This window comes from Physcomitrium patens, chromosome 25 (assembly GCF_059467195.1).
Source record: "Physcomitrium patens ecotype Gransden chromosome 25, ASM5946719v1, whole genome shotgun sequence".
Taxonomy (NCBI): domain Eukaryota; kingdom Viridiplantae; phylum Streptophyta; class Bryopsida; order Funariales; family Funariaceae; genus Physcomitrium; species Physcomitrium patens.
The window spans coordinates 248,439-270,886 of NC_143434.1; the positions used below are offsets into that span (position 1 = coordinate 248,439).

Below are 22,448 nucleotides of genomic sequence, written 5' to 3' on the forward strand. Positions count from 1 at the left end.
ATATCAACTATATCAAGTTTTGAATAATTATAGGACTTCTTTCTTCTTTGTCTTTCTTTTCTCTTTTGGGAAGCAAGATATATGTATAATTTTTAAAAAAAAACTTTTGGTGTTGTAGAATTTGTTCTCTATTACATCAACTTGGTGACATTCCACACTGTCCTTGAAGAGGGAGAAGGAAAACTATTTTGTTCAAAGGTTGCCTTTCAATCCTATTATTTAACTATCACTTTTGCTTCAATTTTTATTTTTATATTTATTTTTTTGTATATATACATAATATAAATCAAAGACGTTTTTGGTTGCATTTAATGGAATTTATTTTCAAGTAATTTTTGTATATATATATATATATAGGAACTTATTAAAGCCACACCCCAACTTTGTTAAAGCCACACCTCTCAAACTATATGATGATTAATTTAGTCCAATGTCACTCCACTTCCACACTCCATCATCGTCATCCTCCATGAATGAGGGCAGTCCATCTTTTGGGTTCATCCTATCAATTCTCTGCCCAAAACATTGCCCACGAGCGTGGAGGGCAGCCCCGTTGAGACTGCCGGAGACTCTTCTCGTGTGTGAGGAGGGCAGCCCCATCCTCCTCTCCCTTCTCCTCTTCCGTATCCGACCTCACTCCCTTCTGCGGGTGCGTCCATTATTTTTATCCCTTACTTCTTTTGTTTTTGGTTGTTCCATGCGGTTGTGCTCCTGAATTTTGTTCGTCTTCAACATTACAGTTTCTATCAAATCACAGTTTCTATAAGCCGGGCCTAGTTCTGGTATAAAATCCAGTCTCGTATGGAACACTTCAATCATAGTGCAACAGCAGTGAATTCGACGTCTCATTCTGTTAATAAAGCCATTGCTGATAATGTCACCACGGTTGCTGAATACACTCAGCCATTGATTGACGCAATAAACAATGCTTCTGGTCAAGTGAGTTTCCTGCGTTCTTCCTAGTTATGAGATGTCTTACTGTTTTATTGTAGTTTCCTAAGAGCAAGCTTGTAGAGTCATGCGTGCGATTGTGGCTTTTAGATGGTTAATCCCCAGATGCTCCAACTGAAATTAATCAATTGTTGAATTATGCCATCGACTGTACAATCCTCATTCAGACTTAGAGGTGCTTTCTGGGTAATGTGACAGGTTATTCTAGTTGGTCACAGTCTTGGTGGAAGGTAAATTGCCCATGCAGCGGAATTGGGCCCGAATATAGTTGCTAAAGCTATCTTCCTTTCATCATGCATGCCCACATACAATCAAAGCATGTTCAGTGAGTTCCCCGCCAACGTAAGTCATCCAGTCATGAATCACACGTCTATAACTATGAGTTTCACCGTTCCGACTAGCTTGTAATTGTGATCAAGTCCTAGATTCTTAAAATGTAAGATGAGGTTGGACAGAGATTTTGACTGCCGTGGGTCCACCCTGCAGACCTTCCCCAACCTCCTAAACGCGGGTTATGTGACGTTTAATTATCGATTTCTGTAAATGAAAAATATGACAAAGAAGATCTGACTAATGTGGAGCACTGCAACTGAGGCAAGATATTTACCACATTGTAGTCTTAGTTCACTTTTGCGCTGAAACATTCGTGCAATGCTCCACTCTACTAGAATGCTTCCAATTACTGAAAGACGACTAAAATGAGTGCTTGCGAAACATTCTGCACCATGAGCTTGAAAAATAAAATGGTTAACAAGAACCACTAGAGCAGATGCAGAAGTGAGCAAAAGCTGTCATGGTAGCTGAAAGTCTCCGTTTTCTAAGCATGAGCATGAATGATGTTTCGATTCAGCACTCATTTTGTGACTTTCTGTTAGTGGTGCGTGCACCTCTCCATTAGATTCTAAGCTGAAACCTGGCTGCAATATGGAACATTCATTCATCACGTGCAAACATATGCAAATGTGAGCAAGACATGACCTTGTATTAAAATAGTCACAGAACAAAGAAGTAGGTGCTCCTCTCTCTTGGCTTTACAACGCTCTCTGATCTTGTTGTGTGCTATGCCTGCTTGGGCTTCAATCACTCCTGATTTGTGGAATGCCGTGTTTTCTGTTTGATCGGCACCTGCTGGCTTCGTGGGAAGTATGTGCTGGTACTCTGGGGGTAATGTCCAAAGGCTGGTTTTAAAATGTGTATGCTTTAAACTGTGTGGTGCTTAGTTCAAAATTTATTGGGTATGAATATGTTGAGTTAGAGGTCTACGCACGGAGAGTCACGATGAGTGATTGAAGGTGGTTACGGTTCATTTCTCCAAGATGTTGTAAAGATTTTTACGCTGGCTACTGACAGTGACAATGTTCTGAAGATGTTTGTTTTTGAAGATGGATCGGATTACTGAAATCAACATCATTTGAGAGAAAAGAGTAGATTAGGTTGCAGGTCAATCAGAATGATAAAAAAAAAATGATGTGCGTTGGTATTGAGCGAACAGTCAAAGGAACAGATCTGACTACGAATTTACAATCTCAACTCCATGATCTCTCTACACAGCTTATCCATGCATCCCCGACTGTGAATGAGCAGCCTTCACATTGGAGAGCACTCGTGCAGCTTCCAAATTCCTCCAGTATAACAATAGTTCTCAAGCTTAAATGGGAAAACAATTGCATGAACCGTCACACCACTCTGAACAGAAAAAAAAATGCGTTGCTATTCGTGCTCACTGTCTAGTGCCAGATCTCCAACCTCGGCAAGCATCGAGACAGTTGCTATATGACTCCTGCTATGCTCCTCCTCCTCACTCTCGGGCAGTGCCTTGGGCAGAGATTTGATTCCTCGGGCACAAAGGATGGGCTGCCTTTCGCACTCATCATCATGGAGGATGATGATCGAATGTGGGGTGGAGTGACATTGAACTAACAAGTCTCTCTACATATAAGATATATGTTTAATAATAGTATTATTTTTTCAAGCATTTTATATTCAAAAATTAATATATACATACATATATATATATATATATATACACATATAGAAAAATTAGGTTAAATATTTTTTTCTACGAATATTGTATTTAAATTAGAATACTAAAATATATTTACAATAGTAAAATAAATGAAAAGCATTAAAAAAATATATTGAAACATCATTAATTTAGTGATAGATGTTGATTAGAATAATATTATTAAAAGAAACTATAGTTTAGATAAATCAATAATTAAAAATAAATAAAATAAATATAAAAATCTTCATGGTATATTTTATGTTATTATTTTTGTATTTTCTAAAAACATATCCAATTTCTTCTACACATATACAATTGTATTAGAAAAGGTAACATAATTGAAGTTGTGAGGTATATTTCAGTTAGTTGTTAGTTGTATTTTGATAATTATTTACAAATTTTATTTCATTGTAAGTTTAAAATTCAAAATACCATATTTACTAATGTAATGACACAATATATACAGACACACACACACATATATATATATATATATATATATATGTATGTATTTATGTTCATAATGTTAGTCTTTTTAAGTATTTTAGTTTTTACAATTTACAATATTAAAATAATAATTTGATAAACTATTGAAGTAAAAAAAAATATACTAAGCATTATTCTTTTTTAAACTCTAATAGTGTGAGAAGCACCTTTATACAATTACAAGAATATTTTGTTCATTAAGATAATGTACAAAAATTACTAATTCATAATTATATTTTGTAAAAATTTATCTACAAATAAATACATGTAAACATACATTCTTTAAAAACTTCTTCAGAAATGAAAAATATAGTTCGTGTAATTTTTATGTTGTACAAAATTCATCATCCGTGTCAATGTGGATCAGTGCAGGCTCAATGAGAAAGGGGTTCTGAGTTCCCAACCTGCCTGGCCTCCAACCTGCCCGCTCCCTGGTTCCCCAACGTTCCCTCCCTCCGTTCCCATAAATCCGATCAGCGATTGAGATTGCATCTGAGTGGCAGCTGCTATCCGACGGCCCACGATGGAGGAGCCAGTTGATTTAGTGAAGTTTCTGCGACACAATTGTACGAGGGAAGGAGAGGGGGAAGGGAGGATGGGCCACCACGTGGCACCAGGAGGAGGGGGGGCTGTGATGTGCTGTGCTGTCTTTCCTGCGCTCCTCTGCCTCATTCTTTCTTTCTTTCTGTCCGTCTTTCTGTCTTTCTTCTTTCCTTCCTTCCGGGTGCCCTCCCCCCCTCCATTCCCCCTCCGTTATTCCTCCTCCTCTGATTCCTTCCCCATACTATTCTTCTTCCCCTACTATTACTATTTTTATGATTGTTATTATTATTCTTCCCCTGCACTCCATCTGATCCTCTGTCTGTCGCAGCTGGAGCGGTGCTGCTGCTGGTGCTGCTGCTGGTGCTGCTGCTGGTGCTGCTGTTCATTCCCCCGTTCTTGTGCCCTTCTTCTCCCACGCTTCCCCTCTTCTTCTGCTTCTGCTCTGTCCCTAACTCCCTCTCTATTCCCTAACTTTACTCTACTCTCTCTTCTTCCTTTTTCCTTTTTCCCCTTCCCTTCCTCCCGCTCCGCGTCCTTTTTCTCTTGTGAACTTGGATTTGCTCGCATCTCCGTCTCTCGATCCCCCTCCCCCCCCCCCCCGCCACTACTTCCAGCGTCTCACTGTGTAGGAAGGAAGGTAGGTTTCCAGGACCCGAAGAGGACACTAGTCGAATGCACAATTCGATAACCCCCTGCCCCCCTCACCGCTCCCCCTCCTCCCAGCTTGCTCGCTCTTGGGACTGTTCGGGTGCGTGTTCAGCTTTTCCATTCCTCCTTTCCTCCTTCCCTTCCCTGGCCTGCTTGTGCCGCAACGCTGACTTCTCCTTCAAGTGCCGCTACGTGTGTCTGTCTTAGTGCACCGTCGACGTGCTTGCTTTGCATTGACATGGTCACCTGGTCTTTCTTCCTGGGATTGGAATTGGATTCTCACGACTTCCTTCCTTCTTCTTTTAGTGGTTATTAGGGTTCTAGGGTTGTCAATTCTGCCTCATTTTTATCACGCACACCTCTCCACCAGTTTCTCTCTTGTATTAGGGTTTCACATTTTGTAACCTCTTTGCGAGGATTCGTGTATAGTCTTCCGTACGAGGCTATTAAGTCGCTGGTATTGATTTTGGTAAATATCGAGAGCTTCAATACTGGCACCACGGTGTCATCCAGACATTCGCGTGGATTTTTCAAGCCCTCCTCACCTCTCAAAAATCAAGCTTCTTCTGAGCAACGGGCATGAACGAAGATACAGTTTCTGTACGCGCTAGTGCTGGACGTACATACGGTAGCTCTAGTGCAGAGGCCGCGCATGAGGAGAGCGTTATGAAGCATGGAGAAGATGGAGGCAGCTCTCGAGTTCAGGATGATGGTGATCCTCATCCAGTTGGAGGTGAGGAGACTTCAGCGGCAGGTAGTAGTGATCAAGGAGGAAGTTTTGATTGCAACATCTGCTTAGAGCTTGCTCAAGATCCTGTGGTGACTCTCTGTGGGCATTTGTTCTGCTGGCCATGTCTTTATCGATGGCTTCAAATGCACAGCATCTGTCAAGAATGTCCTGTATGCAAAGGCAGTGTCGAAGAGGACAAGGTAATTCCCCTCTACGGGAGAGGCAAGGTTAATTGCGTAGATCCTCGCACGAAAGCAGTTCCAGGTCTTAACATTCCTCACCGCCCAGTTGGACAGCGGCCAGAGACTGCCAGACATGCCGAGCATCAATATCCGCCCCAGGGTTTTAATTTCATGGCTGGACCTACCGGCCCTGCCGCTACTGCGCGATTTGGCAACATCACACTCTCGGCCGGATTTGGACTATTTCCATCCCTCTTTGGCTTCCAATTGCATGGCTTTTCTGAGACTAGTGGTCTTGGGGGAGGTTCTAGTGTTCATCTGGGGTCAGCAGGTGGATTGGCTGGTAGTCACATGCATGGTACTCAGCCCATAATGCCCGATCAGCAGCAAGAAGCTCTTTTATCACGGCTACTGCTACTTCTTGGCGTTTTTGTGATTATTTGCCTCCTCCTCTTCTGAGTTTTCATGTTGTGACCTGAAGCTAAGTAATCACATTTTCCCTGTAAGGACATAACTTGCTTTTGAGCCTCTTTATTTTGAGGTCTTCAGGTTGGTATCTATCTATTCATATTTGAGCATTACCACTGATAGCAGCTGGGCTACTAGTAGAATTGATGTTAGCGTAATTTCGACGGATTTTGTCGGTGGGAATTTGTTTGTTTGTTTTTGTTTTTGTTTTTTTTTTTTAAAAAAATGAGAGCAGACTGCAGTTCTGTCAGATTTGTGACATAGTATGTAGGTCTTAATGTGCAGATTATTTGGTTCTTGATTAATGAAGGACATGCGAAGGACTCAATTGAACCCGGCTGTGATGAGAGTTTACTGCTGCATGTCGATAGAATCACTTTGGGTTCCTTGAGTTGAAGAATTCACGTCCTTCGAAAGGTTGAGAGTTAGCTAGTATACCTCCTCAGTTTTCTTAGTTTTGGATCTATGTTTTTTAATGGAAAATATTTATAAATGGTGTATTAAAATATGCATTCTATAATTAGAACTGGTTATCAATGTAAAAAGTCTTGGAGCTGGCCCCCAATTTTCTGCCTATGAGAGAAATGGATTTTGCACTGAATTACAATGAAGTTCAATGAAATTGGTCTCAACTGGTAGTGTTCAGTGAACTTTAATTTCTTTGGGTTTCTGGGAATAATAGTGTTTTTCTTTGCACTCAGATTACTTCAACTCATTTGTCTTCGTAGGGGATTCAAGCATTACATCAGGTTAAGTTTGGGCTTGAGTCTGATGCTCACATGCTCACGCTCTTTTCTCTTATGCAGTATAAGTATGGATGTGATTTCTTTCACTTTAACTTTTACTGCCGTAATTGAAAATAGTGTTTTAATGAAGGATAAATCCTCTTTTTGGGTCTACATGATCGCAAGGTAGATGCATGTGTTTCTTTTGAACAGGGATGATTTTGTAACTGCGTGTAGTAGAATTGTAGATTATCGGCATATGTGAGACTAGGAGCTTGGGAGTAGCTTATTCTGGTTCATCAACTTGTTATCTATTGGGTCTGGCAAGCTTGATTTCGTTGGGCATGTGACTGTGATAACATATGGCTGATCATGTGTTGGCAATGTATGGGACCAGTTGTGTTGCCTTAAAATTGTTGTACATACTACTCGTCTGAGTGAACTGCATGGTATTGTTTGCATAAGTAGTAGCTAGTACTGTCAGAGTAATTTTCGTTACTATTCTTTGGGTTGTAATTGTGAAAAAATTCATATATTATGCGGTTAAGAGTGGTGTCTTATCCCTAGTCTCACACATTGATGGAAACATGTTGGTCAATGGAGGTGTAAATAACACAATAGAGTATTGTTTTAACAATTAGTTTTCATGGCAACGTAAATAATGTGGAAAGTATTGAGTTTTACTTGCATGTCTGGTCAAGGGATCAATGGTTTCCTCAGCCCAAGTTTTACTTTCCAATTGAGGCTCAGATAAATTTTGGTTTTTTTCTACCACCAGCACAGGTCACTTATGATGGAAATGAGTACCTTCATGTGGATGCACCCCCAGGGATTTCCAGTGGAACTGACATTTTGATTACAACTGCAACTTGGTATATATCTCACAGAACTGAGAGTGCGACTGTGTGTGAGTACTCTTGCGTGGTGGAACGTGGTCCAAAAATTGCTTGAGTCCAACTTCAAGAAGTTGTATGTAGTGATAGCTGACTCACGATAAAGCTTAAGAAATAGCTGGACACACATGAAGCACTCTCATCTGTGGCAAGATAAGAGTCAGTCTATGAAAGTAAACAGAAATGAGTATTGCGATGACAAGTTATTTGTGTCGTCATTTCTTGAAGTTTGATTCTTCCATAATATTTCAAGTTAAATACATGACTGTTGGCACTTGTATGTATAAACATAAACATTCTCCTTTTTCCACCTATAACTTTGAAATTCTTAAACAATATTCTCTAATTTAAATGCTAAATTTATTCTAATTTCATAGAACAAGGTTTCATATTCTTCTAGTACAGTGTGCTCAACTAGTGGCAACAAGTTCACTTTTATCTTAAATTTCAATAACTACTATAATTAATAATACAACATAATAGCAAGTAATTGTATTTTGATTTGATAATATGCATGTAACAATCATGATCATAATTTTAAAATTAATTAAAATATAAAGGTTAATAAAGTGTAAAAATAAAAAAAAAATAAAAAAAAGTTAATATAATTAATAGCATGTACATTTTAATATCTATAAAATTTTAATTTTAAAGTTTTTTATATTTTTGAAAATACAATTTGAAAAGAAAAATTACATTTATTAGAAAATGTTAAAATTAGAATATAAGTGTCTCTAGTAATAAACAACCAGCATGACATAAGATTATACATTAGTTTTTCTTATAACTTTGTATGAAAAATTTTGAGGTAAATATATCTTGAGAGTGATTGTTCTTGTGAACAGATTTAAATTGAAAATTGAGATTATATTTGCAATAAATCTGGTAGAAAAGTATGATCAATCTATTTTTAAACTCATAGACTGTTTAATTAATTCATATAACATTGGTCCTCATCATAGTCAATCTTTTAGGATTAAAGAAATTGTTGATAATATAATATAAAATACGCGGTGCAGATTGAGTTGACTAAAATTTGAAGTCAACTTCAACAAAATAAACCATAATGAAGTTAGACTTTCTATACCCATTCTTAAATATATGAAAAAATTTTAAAAATAATGACATATCTTTGTGTAAACATATGTATATATGTATGTATATATATATATATGTATATATACATATGTACCAAAACAATTTTTTTGAATGTTTGAATCAGAAGGATCATAAATTAAAGTTTCTTTTTCATATAAAATAATATTTGGTAAAAATAATAAAAAAATGTAAGTAGTTACTAATTTTTTTAAAAATTTCAGTACTAAAGATTAAAATGATTGAAAGTCATATATTTTGCTATCAAGATTTTATATTTAAGACAATAATTGTTGGAATTACATAATAGTGCTTTCAATTAGTATTAAACATGTGATAGATACTAAAAAGTTATTTCTTTGTATAATATGAAGAATAAATGAATAATATTAATAATAATAATAAAAACAAAATTGTTGTTCAGGCCAATTCTACACCATTCCTGCAGAATTAGCCAAATATCAACAAGGAAAGTTTTTTTAAAAGAATTAACGTCTTTCCTTCTATAACAGTTTGCATTCTCTCAAAAACAATATACATTTACATTATCCAAAAAAAAAAATTAATAGTTTCAACAAAAAGGAGAAAGAAAATCTCTCTCAAAGTTTGCAAACTTAGACAACCTTACAAGGAATGTATCAATTGGAGTAGATCAAGGAAATATTGCTTTAATATAATAGAAATATGAAACAAAAGAATGCAATGGAATGCAATCCCTACAATAGAAATGGTTGCAAATTATCACTGTCTGGTGTGTTGGGAGCTGCGACATGGCTAACACTTGTCGAGATTATGCATAGAAATCAAGTAGAAACAAATTAATAGCAACTTAGTCAAAGATTTGCATTGAAGATTGTGGACTAGTTTTAAGGAATCCAACACACAGTGAGGTGGGTGCGGAGCTTGGACTTAAAAAAACGACTCATGTGCGACACATTGTCGTGTTGTTATTGTTGTTATCACGGCTTTTGCAAAGCTTGGTGATTATGAATGAAAAATGGCTTTCATAGGGGAGCAAGTGTAAGAGGGTGAACATATCAAAATCACATGTCTTTACTAGCTAGAGTTGGTGGTCACAATTCGTTGGTTCTTAACAACGAAAATTTGCCACGATGAGCTCATTGATAAATCTAGGTTTTACAATTGCTGATTTTAAAACTCCACCTGCAATCGATTGCATGCATCACATTCAACGATGACAGAGGACACAATGTTGTGGTAGACAACCATCAAGAGCGACAGAGGACTAGATGCTGTACAAAAGAGAAAGCTGCATGCTATGCATTATCGGGCAACTACCACACTCTTTCTTTTTTTGACAATCTACCCAAGAGAGTACACCATGCGAGCCACCCCCCCCCCCTTTTTAGACACACTAAATCATAAATACCATTGTTTGAACCCATATTAAGACGAAAACATTAATGGAATTGTTAGGTTTCTAATACTTTGTCAAGGTGGAGGGTATACATGTTGTTATCAACAATTCTAGAGGTATAAAGACTATTATCAAGAATGCAAAAGTATTCTTGATACTTAAGCATATTCAAGGGGTATATATGATATTTTCCCTTGTATCAATGGAGAACAATTACTTTATGTAAAAAAATAAATTAAAATATTTAAAAGTGAAAATCCAATGTAAACAAATGAAGTATTTCAGTTTGGTGTTTTGTTAAACAAATTTGTTGTTCATTGTCATGACACTCCAAAACATGTTAAACATTAGCTGCTGCTCTGACCAGGGATAAATCTGTTTTTCATCCTGCAAAACAACATATATTGGTTATGCTCACAAGTCCTATAAGAGAAACATTCAGTGCTTTGCCACACAACCAAGGTCACGATGAGCAGCGTTGTTTGTACACTAGATGTCAAATGATACGTACGAATATGCTAATTAGAATGGAATTACGTTTACTACACGCTAAATAAGGGCATTAGATCACACAAATTTACAGGTCAATAAGATAATAATTAAAAGCCTGGAGAAACTTGATGTTCATGTCAGCATATGTTCTTCAATGAAACAACAGAAGATTGATATGCCCTCCAAGTTGATTCGCTGAAACTGCAAGACAGCCAACCCATAATGCACACACAGGAATATTCAACGGAAATCCTAGTGTTAAGTACGTATTATTGTATTTATTCTATTACAAAATATGGCCTGCGGTTATGATTAGTGAGAGATTAGAACAAAAATACGCTATCACTTCAGTTCAGTGATTACTGGCCTACTGATGCCTGCAGTACCACAACCAGAGGCCGACAACAAATCGACCATAGTATCTAGGCAAAATTCACTAGTTCACTGTGGACAGTTCTAATTTTGAAGTTAAACGTTTCACCACTTATTCAGTTCAGCCATGCGTAATGCACTAGCAATTTGGTAAAAATTAAACGTTTTATGTGGTATCTATTTAAAGGTAAGCGATAAACCCCCAACGACAACTACAAGCCTAGGAGGAATAGCCCATGCTCTCATCCCCGTGGTATGATAAATCTGACCGTAAAGTTAGAAAAAAAAAAAAAGCTTGCTGGCAGCGAGTGCCACGTACAACCTACAGGCCCTCCTCTGCTCTGCTTAAACATTGTCAAAACTCTCATAAAGCAACCATCGATCAAACACTCCACATCCAGGGTCAAGGAAACTAATTCAAACCCTAAATCTTTCAACGCATTGGATAAAGCTTGATCTGTTCGTACAGCAGTATGAATAACTCATCTTTGAGTTTGCATGCGAGGAAACATACCTGGTTACAATGTCTCACGATTTGGCAAATTTATTTCATACTTGAAAGATCATTGGCTTGAAAGTTGTGAATCCTTAAGTAATCTAACTCTTCTGTCTGTACATACAATCAGAGCTTGCAAAATAAGCACACATCAATTTCTAGACATGATAAGGAAAAACGAAGTGATAAAAGAAAAATCGTTGTAATTGGTCAAAGATATTTCCAAAAAATCCGTAACCCAAAGACCATTGACGATAACGTTACGATGACGATACCTAAAAGGATGATGTCAAAATGTTCTCCAACAAGCTTACTGATGGAGACTTAACGATGGAGACTTCCTCACCATCGCCTGTAGGGTCCTCAAGAAGCTAGCATGCTCAACCCTTTCCTGCAGCAACCAGCCAATGCTTGAGTTGTGTTAACTACCTGGTTGCAAACGTAATACCCAAAAGAAAAGACAATAATATTCATCGCACAGAGAACCAACCATGACAAAGTTTTAAGACCTTAGAGGCACAAATCTGTCTTTCAACGCATATGTCCACCTCCGACAGCTAACAGCTTCCCGATGCCTGCCTTGAGAAATAGGAAAATGACTCAAGCTTTTTTGTCTCTGTTACTAGACATGCATCGTCGTACCATGCACCAGGAGAACGAAGCTGCAACGAAACCAAGGATACTATCTCAGAAACTACCACACCAGCTCTCAGACTACGATTTCTGAAAGCCGAGGAGAGCACACAATGTCTCTCATGCCATAATACTAAACCGCGACCTCATTTGGCAAAGCTACCCAGACAATTCAATCATTACACAACCAAATATATAGCGAAAGATCAAACATATCATGGTTCTCTAATCAATTACAAATGCAGTGAGTTGATATGGACAAGGATACCTAAAATACCGAAAGGATTCTGAAACGAAGTTCACTACCTGGCTTCAAAACCTGGTAGTGGCACATACGTACAAGATTGTTACACGGAAATAACTATTTACTGACCTCAACGAACGTCTGCGAAACTATTACTGTCAACTTAAAACAAAAGTCAGCATGAGGCCAAATAAAGGGTTACTTTTTACATCCCAACTAGAAACTAAAATCCATTTGCGAACAAGATACATTTTGAGAGTACAGGAATAGCTCATGTTCAATTAAAATTCATGATAATACAGAAAGTAAACAAAGCAAGCCTGGAACCATATACGTTATAGCCAGCACTCCAGTGAGTAAGACTGCGCTAGAGGTACGCTCAAGCTCTTCTAAAAATTTCAAGTATTACAATAATGAAGTGTGGAAATAAACCAGGCAATCTTGGCCTCATTCGGATAAACCCTAGGTAGCCATGTGGCAGAAACGGGATCCTACTATGTAAGATGGATAACGACGTACTACAGACTGTTCTAAAAAGACAAAATAGATGTCAACTAAAAAAGATCTTCGCGTTCTCCAAGTTAGCAGAAATGAACGTGCAGTCCTGCTCTGAGAGAAGACGAAAATATCCGTCTTCTTCAGCAACATACAAAATCTGTGAAAAACATTTCCAGAAAATCTTCCTGGGCTCTTGCATCTGGAGACTTTTGGTCTGCTACATACACTCTACAGCCTTGCAAGGACCGACTCGTTGAGGTACCTCTCGCGAAAACTCCAGTTTAGGAGGAAAAAAACAAGAAAAAAAAAAAAAAAAAAAAAAAAAAAAAGAGATTATAGACCGTCTTTGTCCTTCGTTGCCCTCGGAAACTTTTGAAGGGAAGAAGCATGTGTTTTTGGTGGCTGCCCTATGCCATGCCCTTGAGCCCAGCATTTGATTAGATGAGCTGGGAATTTATGCAGGCAATGCATCGTACAGCCACAGTTTTAACATGTATCACATAATACAACAGGCCATGGCATTCGGGTTTTGCCAATATAAACATCTTCTCTTACAAAAAAACTCTTTCCTTCAGCCTTCACCATGCACTTCACTCGTATGAAGTTTCACAGCAACCACAAAGTTCAAATTCTCCAGTTGCCTGCCCATGACGAGCACGGATATCTGGCACCCCTGAGACGCTGTCTTATGTCTTGAGGGCATGGGTTTGAGCCAAATCAACATTAGAATCAAACCCATCCCAACAAAGCAACAATCTGTATCAAGAATACGTGTAGGTGAGGCACTTATTCAGAATGATTTTTTCTGCATACATCTAGCGATCAATAAATTGAAATTGGGAAGAAAAACCATACACTTGTCCTGTCCGTATGTTGGATTTGTATGACAAAGACATGCTTTAGCACAGAACTATAAGATAAGAATGTTCACTCAGTCAGACGTCACATTACCGCTATTCTGAACGCCACCAAAAAGAAGTTACGTGGTGGTGTCCTCAGATCAAACAGCAATGGGTCAACAGAGAGGTCACATACATCGATTTCTAGTAATAAGACTGCTGGTGCAGCGTGGCTCCCTGAAGGGCATACCCCACACCTTGTTGAGATAATTGCTGTTGCTGCTGCTGCAGTACACCATACTGAGTCCCATATGCTGATTGCCCTGGGTATGAGGTTGCCTGGGTCATCTGCGCAGTGCTCAAAACATATATGACACTAAAACAAATGGGGAAAAAATGGTTTGTAGACGAGTTACGCCTTTAAAACCACAAAAGTTTTCCAATTTCCAATTGAAAACCATGAGAAGATCCTTAATAAAACCCTAAACCTGACTGCACCTCACCTCTTGAACCGGAACACCAGTATTAACCATGTACTCCTGGTTGACGGAATAGCCAGCATAGTTAAGGGTTGTAGGAGCATACTGACGACTGTATGCATGAGTAGCCGTCTGTCCAGTCCCTGCTCGATCAGTATAAAAGAAAATAAATAAATAAGAACGTAACTTCGAAAAGAGCATCAGACACAAAAACAACACTACATCAAATGTGAATACACAGGATGTGAAAACAAGCCAGGTGATTCGAAGGGCAGAAGACTTCAAAAAACGGCAAATGAGATCCTCATCCTGGTAATTCTACAGCCATTTATCCTATCACAGACAAATACCCTATACAAATTCAAATAACAATAAACGACCAATGCAATAAACTTTGACAAGGAGGAGGTAAGACAAAAGTATCTAACCAGTTGGGACGCCCACAGTTGACTGGGGGGCTGCATCATATACGGAATATGGTGTACCTCCTTGACCTGGTCCACCAACCATAGCAATCGGCATGGTAGCCTGCTGTGTATGCACATGCGTTGGAGCATGTTGCACTTGAACATGCTGAGCAGATATGTGCTGGGCAGGTATATGTTGGGAAGGGGTGTGTTGAGAAGGCATATGTTGAATAGAAAGATGCTGTGCAGATACGTGTTGCGCCTGACCAATACTGTGAGCTACAGATAATCCCTGTGTTTGTTGTACATAGGCATTATATTGTGGCTGTTCTGGCGGACGAACAACAGGAGCCCTGTTCACAAGGAACACACTATCGGTCATCCTCAGCCACTCAATATATTACAAAGAGTATGCTGACAATTTTGGGGGTTTGAAACAAATTCCACCAATCTTAACTACGGTGTTTCAGAGTTCTATTACAATGCAATTGAATAAATCACAAAACCGAGAGAACTAACCTGGATGCATCAGTGTACATCGGGTGCTGAACAATTGAGGCCCTGTTTTAGAATAATAAAAACAAAAATACCGACAGTTCAGGTTCTTGCCGACAACTAAAATAAAACACATATATGCTTGCTAGTAGCACCCAGACAGTGGCACGTAATTAGATTCAAAGACATGATGCATCGGCCCAAATGAGAAATGAGCAACCAGAAGTTGTAGAATATTCTACACTCATCGGACTACATTAACCTAAACTTGGCATCAACATTTTGAGCAACAAATTATCCACAGCCTTCATCAAAAAGTCTACCTGGCTGCATCTGAAAACATAGGTTGCGCACCAAAGCCCTGTACACCTCCGCTCTGCTGAGTAGGAATATGTTCCAAAGCTTCCAAGCGCTGTCGAGGAAGGCCTCTTTGAGCATCTAGGTAACGAGCATCTTCATCCTGCTCACTCAAACAAAAGCAGCAGGATAACAATCAAACCACAAAAATGATACTCCACAACGTCTGCATTTTAGAGTTGAAAGCTAGAATTACTAAGCCACTTCAGCATTACAACCATTGTCCAGTTGAGACATTCAGTAACCAGGAAAAAATCGAAAGGCAATACCATGGCAGCATAAGGGCGTTTGATTCCAGATCCTTCGAAATCGCGACTAGGTCCACCATATCCCCCTCCAGGGTGTAACTCACGGCCACCATAACCAAGCACAGCAGGGAGTTCTCTACCACCATAACTGACTCCACCTACATCCCGACCCCCGTAGCTATTGCCTCCAACAACAATTCCAGCTCCCCCTCCAAAATACTCTCGCCCAGCAAAGGCACCACCTCCATAACCCCTTCCACCTTGGATTCTATCATAACGCTCAGCATAAGTTTCCGGATGACTAGGCAGCCCAGCACGCCCTCCTCTCAACGGCATGTTGTAGCCTGTTCCACCTCGCCCAACATATCTATCCACATAACCATTACGATTAATAGTGCGAGAAATTTCATTACTGTAGCCAGTGATGGGTATTGCGTTGGGGTTTCCTGGATAACTGCCTCCACTTCCCATATATAAACTGTTATCATCTAGCCCTCTAGTTCGTCCTCCACCTACCCCACCAAATCTGGTGGCTCCAGGAACATTAATGCTAGTCGGTGCCGGTCTCCATTCATCACTCAGTCGTTCTCGTGGGTTGCGATACGCACTGCTTCCACCTCCACCAACACCCCTGCCACTACCACCACCGCTGCCACCCCCAGTTCCTCCACCAACCTTACCTTTCCGGCCTGAACGATCGCGATCACCAAAACGGTGTCTAGACTGGCCAGGTTTTGTAAATTCGGACTCTGGAACTTTTTCCATAATTTTCTCAAGAACATCAGCGGCCGCCATTTGTTTAGCTCTGGCTTTGTTACGGCCAGCACCAAACCCCTTCGTGGGAGGACCTGTAGTTCCACCAGAAGCTCCTCCAATGATTGCAGTAACTTCAAATGGACCATTAGTTTCTGCTTTTGTATCGTAATGCACTTCACAGTGATTACGTGAAGCATACTCATGCAGGAGTGACAGAGGAGTCTTGTTATGTAGCTTTTGGTCCTTCCGTAACTCTTCAATAACTCTATGTACCTTTGTTTTCTTGTGGGACTCGTAATCATCAGGAGAATCTGAGCCAAACCCGCACATTGCACACTCGAACTTGTCAAGAATGGGTTTAGTGACAATATCCGCAACAGTAGGGTACAGCTTTTCAGCTTCAGCGGCATTACTGCCAGATAAGTCCACGGGTACACCTTTATTTTTTTCTAAACCTGATACCATTTTGTCCTCGGATTCTAACAAAAGACTGTCTTCAGTTGCTACATCCCGTATGGAGCACAAAGTCTGGGAGTTGGTAACTGTTTCGTCATAATTGACTTTCTCCTTTTTAGTCTTCATATCTGCTTCTGATTCTCGTACCCCACCCAGTTTCACTTGGTGTTCACATCGAGCAGTATTGACCCAGGATGTCGCTGCAGAAAACAGCAATAGACATCGATAAGTATCCCAGTTGAAATCAAAGACGAGAACTACGTCCTTTCGCCAATCTAGTAGTAGAAAAGATCTCAGGCGAGGGCATATTTAACAAGACAGGTGCTCCCTTCTAATGCAACTTAACCAGAAACGCTAAAGAACCCAGCATGTTGACATGTACCGTCATGAGACACTGCTCCCATTTCGCCGCTGCCCCCTTTTACAACTAGGCCAGGACTTGTACCCACTCGATGATCTCCTCGAAATCCTAGAGAATATCCTCCCCTTACCCCTTTTCCGAACTTGCTTTTGACTTGTGGCTTCGCAAGAACCACTTTCACCTTCATCTGTCGAACATGAAGCCGATGAGACATGAGCAGCACGAAGACCATAATAGAAACAAGAATTGGAACATCAATTGACCAAGGACGTCAAAAACTTTAAAATCGAAAGAAAGAAAAGGGTACCTTTATATCTCCATCTATGATTTCGGTATTATTTAAAGCATCAATACACGCCAATGCAGCATCCCGTTCCACGAAATTCACAAAGCCAAAATCCTTCCGCTTGGCAGATAACATGTTGCGAGCTAATACAATGCGCTCTATCTCACCATACTTGCCAAAGTGCTCCCTTACATTTACTTCCTCCCATGTAGGAGGCATACCATCCACAAATACGGATTTCACCTGCCAGATTTAATGTCCCAAGATGACAGAGTTGCAGTACAGCAAGTTACATAGAAAATGCTCAATAGATGCCACCGACATTAGATGATACAGAGATCAGAAATGATTCATATAAAGTAATTACCTGAGACATCGTATCTTCATCCGGTTCATAAAGAGGTTGAGCCCAAGCCACTTTTGCAGAGCGATCGGCTCCAAAGATGGCATCAGGCTGCTGCAATTTTCGAAAAGCCTCCAAAGCATCCTTGTGCGTGCTAAACTCAATGAAAGCAAAGCCGCGATTTAAGCCCTCAACTTGAGGATCTTCCATCAGTGTCAATTCCTCTATTCTCTCAATGCAAAGACTCTTCAAAGTCTCCACTACCTGAACTCAACAAAAGTATGGAATCAAAATTGACGTCAACTTCTCAAAGAATGACCCACAATACCTGAACTTCAAGGATTTCTTCGATATTTTCTAGTAACACGACCTTCACGTGCACAGAGGCATCATATAAAAAACTCAGAGACTTGAAAGATCACCAATTTATCTTCGCGTGTACGTCACGCACCGCTGCTACTCACCATCTCCTTTTTCCAAGACTTGTTAATATTGCCTAGGTGCAACGTATCGTTCTCCTCGCTAGGTTTGGCTGTGCATTCTCGTCCACGAATCTGTGGGAAAGGACATACGTAGATAGCATAAGACATAACTATCAACGAAAAATTAGGACTGATAATAGCCTAAATATCTTTATAAAGGTCATATCTGTAGCAATTCACAAGCACGTAAAACTACTCACTATCCTTTTTCGGAACTATAGCATGACAAAGTCGTTGAGTTTCAAACATAGGCGACAAGTGCGGATTACATAGAAATACATACAACCATGATAACTCAAGACAAATAATATGCACACAGATATCAACTTGCAGATCTTGTAGCAGACAGATCATTCACGCAAGGGGATGACCTCAATAGTTCCCAACTCTTCGGCAGCACGTTTAGCCATGGCAGCAGAGGAATAGCGGACAAAAGCATAGCCTCTGTTTTTGCCAGTCTGGGGGTTCCTCATCAATCGAACCTCAACTACCTCCCCAGCTTTCTCAAACAATGGTTTCAAGTCTTCTTCTGTCGTATCCTTGTCAAGTCCACCAACGTAGACCTCAAGTCTTTTGTACTTTCTTCGCTCAGAAAATGGCAATGAGTGTTGCGCCTCAGCATCGTATTCTGCCCCATCTCCACTCAACAACTCCTTCGATCCCTCTAAATAACCGTCTCTGTCTTCGTCATGCTCCTCCTTCTCTTTAATACCATCTGTCATGTGACAATAATGGGAACTCAAAATTTTAGTTACCAAATGAGTTCACCATCTATATAAAAAAATGTTCCATAAGAAAATGACTTTGCCAACAGAGGAAGTAAGTTCTCTGTGGTATTCTCTAGGCTGAAAACGTAGGGCAGAACATGTCCAAGCGAAACTAGCTTGGCTTAACGATAAAAACCCTAAACCTAGTATAGGTAATGAGCTCCAAGAAGGCCTAGTAAAACTGGACCAGGGCAGAACTAGGGGGTCAAATGTTCTGAAACCCTCCAATTCAAAGCACAACAAATGTTTCATCCTAACGAACAGTCTGGCCGACATTATAATCAACGTCATCATAATCCAATGATAAAAGCAGCCTTCCAACTATCTCCGGTTTCGGGATAATTTTCTACAAATTTATCTCAAATACTCCTTGATTGAAAGCAGACGAAACCTGTAAAACCTCATGAACAGGACTCCGTGACAGAGGTGTGCAAATGTGAAACCCCCTATAGAGGATATGAATGTCCAAGGAGTATGTCTTGCGTAGAGGTTAAGCATGACTTCAGCATAATTTCAGTGGCACCAGACCAAAACTAATAAATTCCAACTAAATGCCCTTGGACACACTGAAATAAGGGTAATAGCAAAAAGTACCCTAAACCCTAGGTTGGGAAACGTGCAAGGCTTTGCTCACCTAATGTATCATCCATTTCCCCATCGAAGTCCTTTTCAACTCGACTCCTGACATTACCAGCGTTATCAAGGGGCGTCTTGATTCCTCCCTTCAACCTCTCAATTGAAAGGTCAGTGTTCGTTCTTTCATCTCCTACTTCCAATTTCATAGATTCTAAATCGAAAGTTACGTTTCCCTCCTTCAATTTTACATTCTTGACTTCTATATTCGCAGCGATCTCCATGACCTCAGCCTTTGCATTTTCGATACTTGAAGAAATAGGGTCCGCAACTGCAGGCATGTCCAAGGAATTTTCGACCAGGGTCTCCACGCTGACCACCTCTGTATGTTCCTTCTTCAAAATGTCAATTGCGACAGTTTCGTTCACTTTCTGCCCAAGAGACACGACTTCTTTAACAACCTCGTCTGTATCTTGCATGGTAACCGAAGAGGTTTCGATAGATACATTCGAAGGAGCATCTACCGCCTTCCAGGAACCAGCAATTACGGATCCAAAAGATTCTACTGCTGTTCCCGCTTCACCATCCATCTTTTCGACCCCGTTTTCAGAACTAATCAGTGCTTCGTTCTCCAGCCCTGCCACTGACAATTCCGCAAGAGCACCAGTACCATTGGCAACGACATTCTCAGCAGCAGTACCGCCAGTATCACCAAATTCAAAAATTCCACCCGCCCGCTGCTCATCAGAAACAAAATGCCGTTCATCATTAGCTTCCACACTTAACTCCGGTGCAGTAACAGTTACGCCCGTCGCATCAGGTCTCAGTGTCTCTGCTGAAGACATTGTCTCGGTCTGGAGAACGGGAGCAAGGTTGGAGGAGTCCTTAACTTTGACAGGCGTGGAAAGTGGCAAGTCGTGCTCTACATTCACTTGACCTCGGAACTCAAGTTCAGCACCAGCTGCTGCAACAATAGGAACTGCAGGAGCTCCCCGTCCACGACCTCTGCCTCGGCCCCTTCCTCTTCCTCTACCCGACCCCCGCGCCATCTCTCTAACCGATTACGGTGGTGGAACAAAAAATCTTCTCGTCAAAACCTAAACTTGAAATGATAACAACCCGACCTCACTCGAAGCCAGAAGCGAGCAAGACAAACATAGGAACATTACCAGGAGGAGGAGGAGAAGAAGAAGACGAAGAATAGGAAGCGAAAGGGAGGAAAATTTTCCGGCAGAAACATGAAAGAGAGGAGAGAGGAAGAATTGAAGTTCCGAGATGGTCCTACGACGATCTAGCCTGGAAGCAGGAGAAGGGGTTTGAAAGCGGCACACCATAGCCCCGTGGTGATCGCGAGCGCTGGGCTACACAAATGCAATGTGACATAGAATGCCACTCTCGCTCCCCCATTCCAAGGGTTGTCCTGATTGCCGCGAAGGCCCTGCGAGTAACTCCTCCTGCAGGGCTGGGATGGGCTGGGTTGTGTTAGGGTTAATGGGCATGAATCACAAAACACGCACTTGCGACTTCACATAATACATATGATGACGTGGATTCCTTCCATTGGTCAGAACTAACCCTTAGAATCGCTGCCACCTCGGCAACTTCTCACGGAGTCATCAAATTCAGTGGGGAACCAACCGCCTGGGCTCATACGCTTGGCTCGGACATTGTCGCCAGCTAGGCAGCCAGGTCAGCTCTGGTTTGAAATGTGGGGTGATCCACGTCGGATGATGATGTCCCAGCATCGCAGTGGCCTCTTCCTGCTGCGTCCTTCTCCTCCTCCCTCCGTCAAGGGTGCAATTTTCTTCCCTTCCTTCCTCCCCTTGTTCCATCCATCCATCTATCACAAAATGTAACTACCTTACAATGAAGTCACAGTTCCTCATCCCAAAATAATTCTACAATGTTCTTGCCCCCCTCTCCTTCTTCTTTTTTCTAATCTTCAATTTACCTTGTCATCTCCAGTCCATCCTTAATTCTCAAACTTTGTTTTTAATTGCATGCCATGCTTCAATTTTGTCTATCTTCAGTTCTCTCTCTCCATATATATGTATACAAGTGCATGAACTGTGCATGTGTGGATGTAAAATATGTGATCAGAACATGATATTATTTCCAAGACCTTGTCATATTGCATTCTAGGTTATCCAGATGCTTACTCTGGATGGAATGCTATTCATGTACTTGTGTTCACAGTTGCCCCATATGTTCATTGTTCACATACTTACTACATGATATTATTTAATCAATTATCTAACTACAATGTTGCTTGTTATAAGATTTGTGTTTGGAACATTTTTTAGGTGACAAGGAGGAAAAATCATATCATGTTGCAGATGTGTGAAATGGCAATGTAAAAATGAGTATGGGCAAACACCATTTTGCACAAGCAGAGGACAATATGCTTGAGCCTCAAACCTTCAGAATTGTTGAATGTGGTAGAGTACTCAAGACAAAGAAAAAGCTTCATTCAAAGAACACTCCAACTTAATATTGTGATTTAGTCACTTAAACATAATGATGGTGTATCTCAATTGCTATTAAATGAGTGTTTTTGACCAATCCTTTCTCAATGGAAATGTTTTGTAGAATGCAGTAGATTTCACATTTTTTCAAATCAATTGTATTGTTTGGGATGCCAAGATGAGTCAAATTGACAAGGTTGTTAAGAATAGCAACATAATATTCAACTATGTATTTGTTATTATTAATCACACAATCTTAGCTAAAAAAGATATGCAAGAAGTTAATCCAAAATAT

General features: G+C 40.2%; 2 protein-coding genes across 12 annotated transcripts; one reads left to right on the top strand and one right to left on the bottom strand.

Annotated features, from left to right (window-relative positions):
• Window positions 1-4,248: 4,248 nt before the first annotated feature.
• Window positions 4,249-6,587, top strand: LOC112278475 (uncharacterized). Its single transcript, XM_024512026.3, has one exon. It carries the CDS (start codon window positions 5,213-5,215, stop codon window positions 6,002-6,004), a length of 792 nt encoding a protein of 263 aa, XP_024367794.1. The 5' UTR covers window positions 4,249-5,212; the 3' UTR covers window positions 6,005-6,587.
• Window positions 6,588-10,321: 3,734 nt separating this feature from the next.
• LOC112278357 (uncharacterized) lies at window positions 10,322-21,175 on the bottom strand. 11 transcript variants are annotated; one of them, XR_016501103.1, is made up of 17 exons: window positions 19,750-21,174; window positions 18,720-19,063; window positions 18,331-18,420; window positions 17,891-18,130; window positions 17,545-17,766; window positions 17,259-17,424; window positions 15,686-17,076; window positions 15,383-15,519; window positions 15,084-15,125; window positions 14,586-14,917; window positions 14,182-14,300; window positions 13,875-14,026; window positions 13,395-13,595; window positions 11,974-12,126; window positions 11,740-11,855; window positions 11,483-11,578; window positions 10,322-10,797 (listed from the first exon to the last, which is right to left on the bottom strand). XR_016501103.1 is itself a non-coding variant. In XM_024511707.3 (13 exons), the coding sequence occupies exons 1-12, from the start codon at window positions 20,735-20,737 to the stop codon at window positions 13,883-13,885; spliced, it is 4,215 nt and encodes a 1,404-aa protein (XP_024367475.1). In that variant the 5' UTR covers window positions 20,738-21,174; the 3' UTR covers window positions 12,601-13,595; window positions 13,875-13,882. The 11 variants fall into 11 exon arrangements, 1 of the variants encoding a protein (XP_024367475.1); XR_016501101.1 differs by adding an exon at window positions 12,366-12,416 and having other exon boundaries at window positions 10,322-11,578; XR_016501105.1 differs by lacking the exon at window positions 11,974-12,126.
• Between the last annotated feature and the right edge of the window lie 1,273 nt (window positions 21,176-22,448).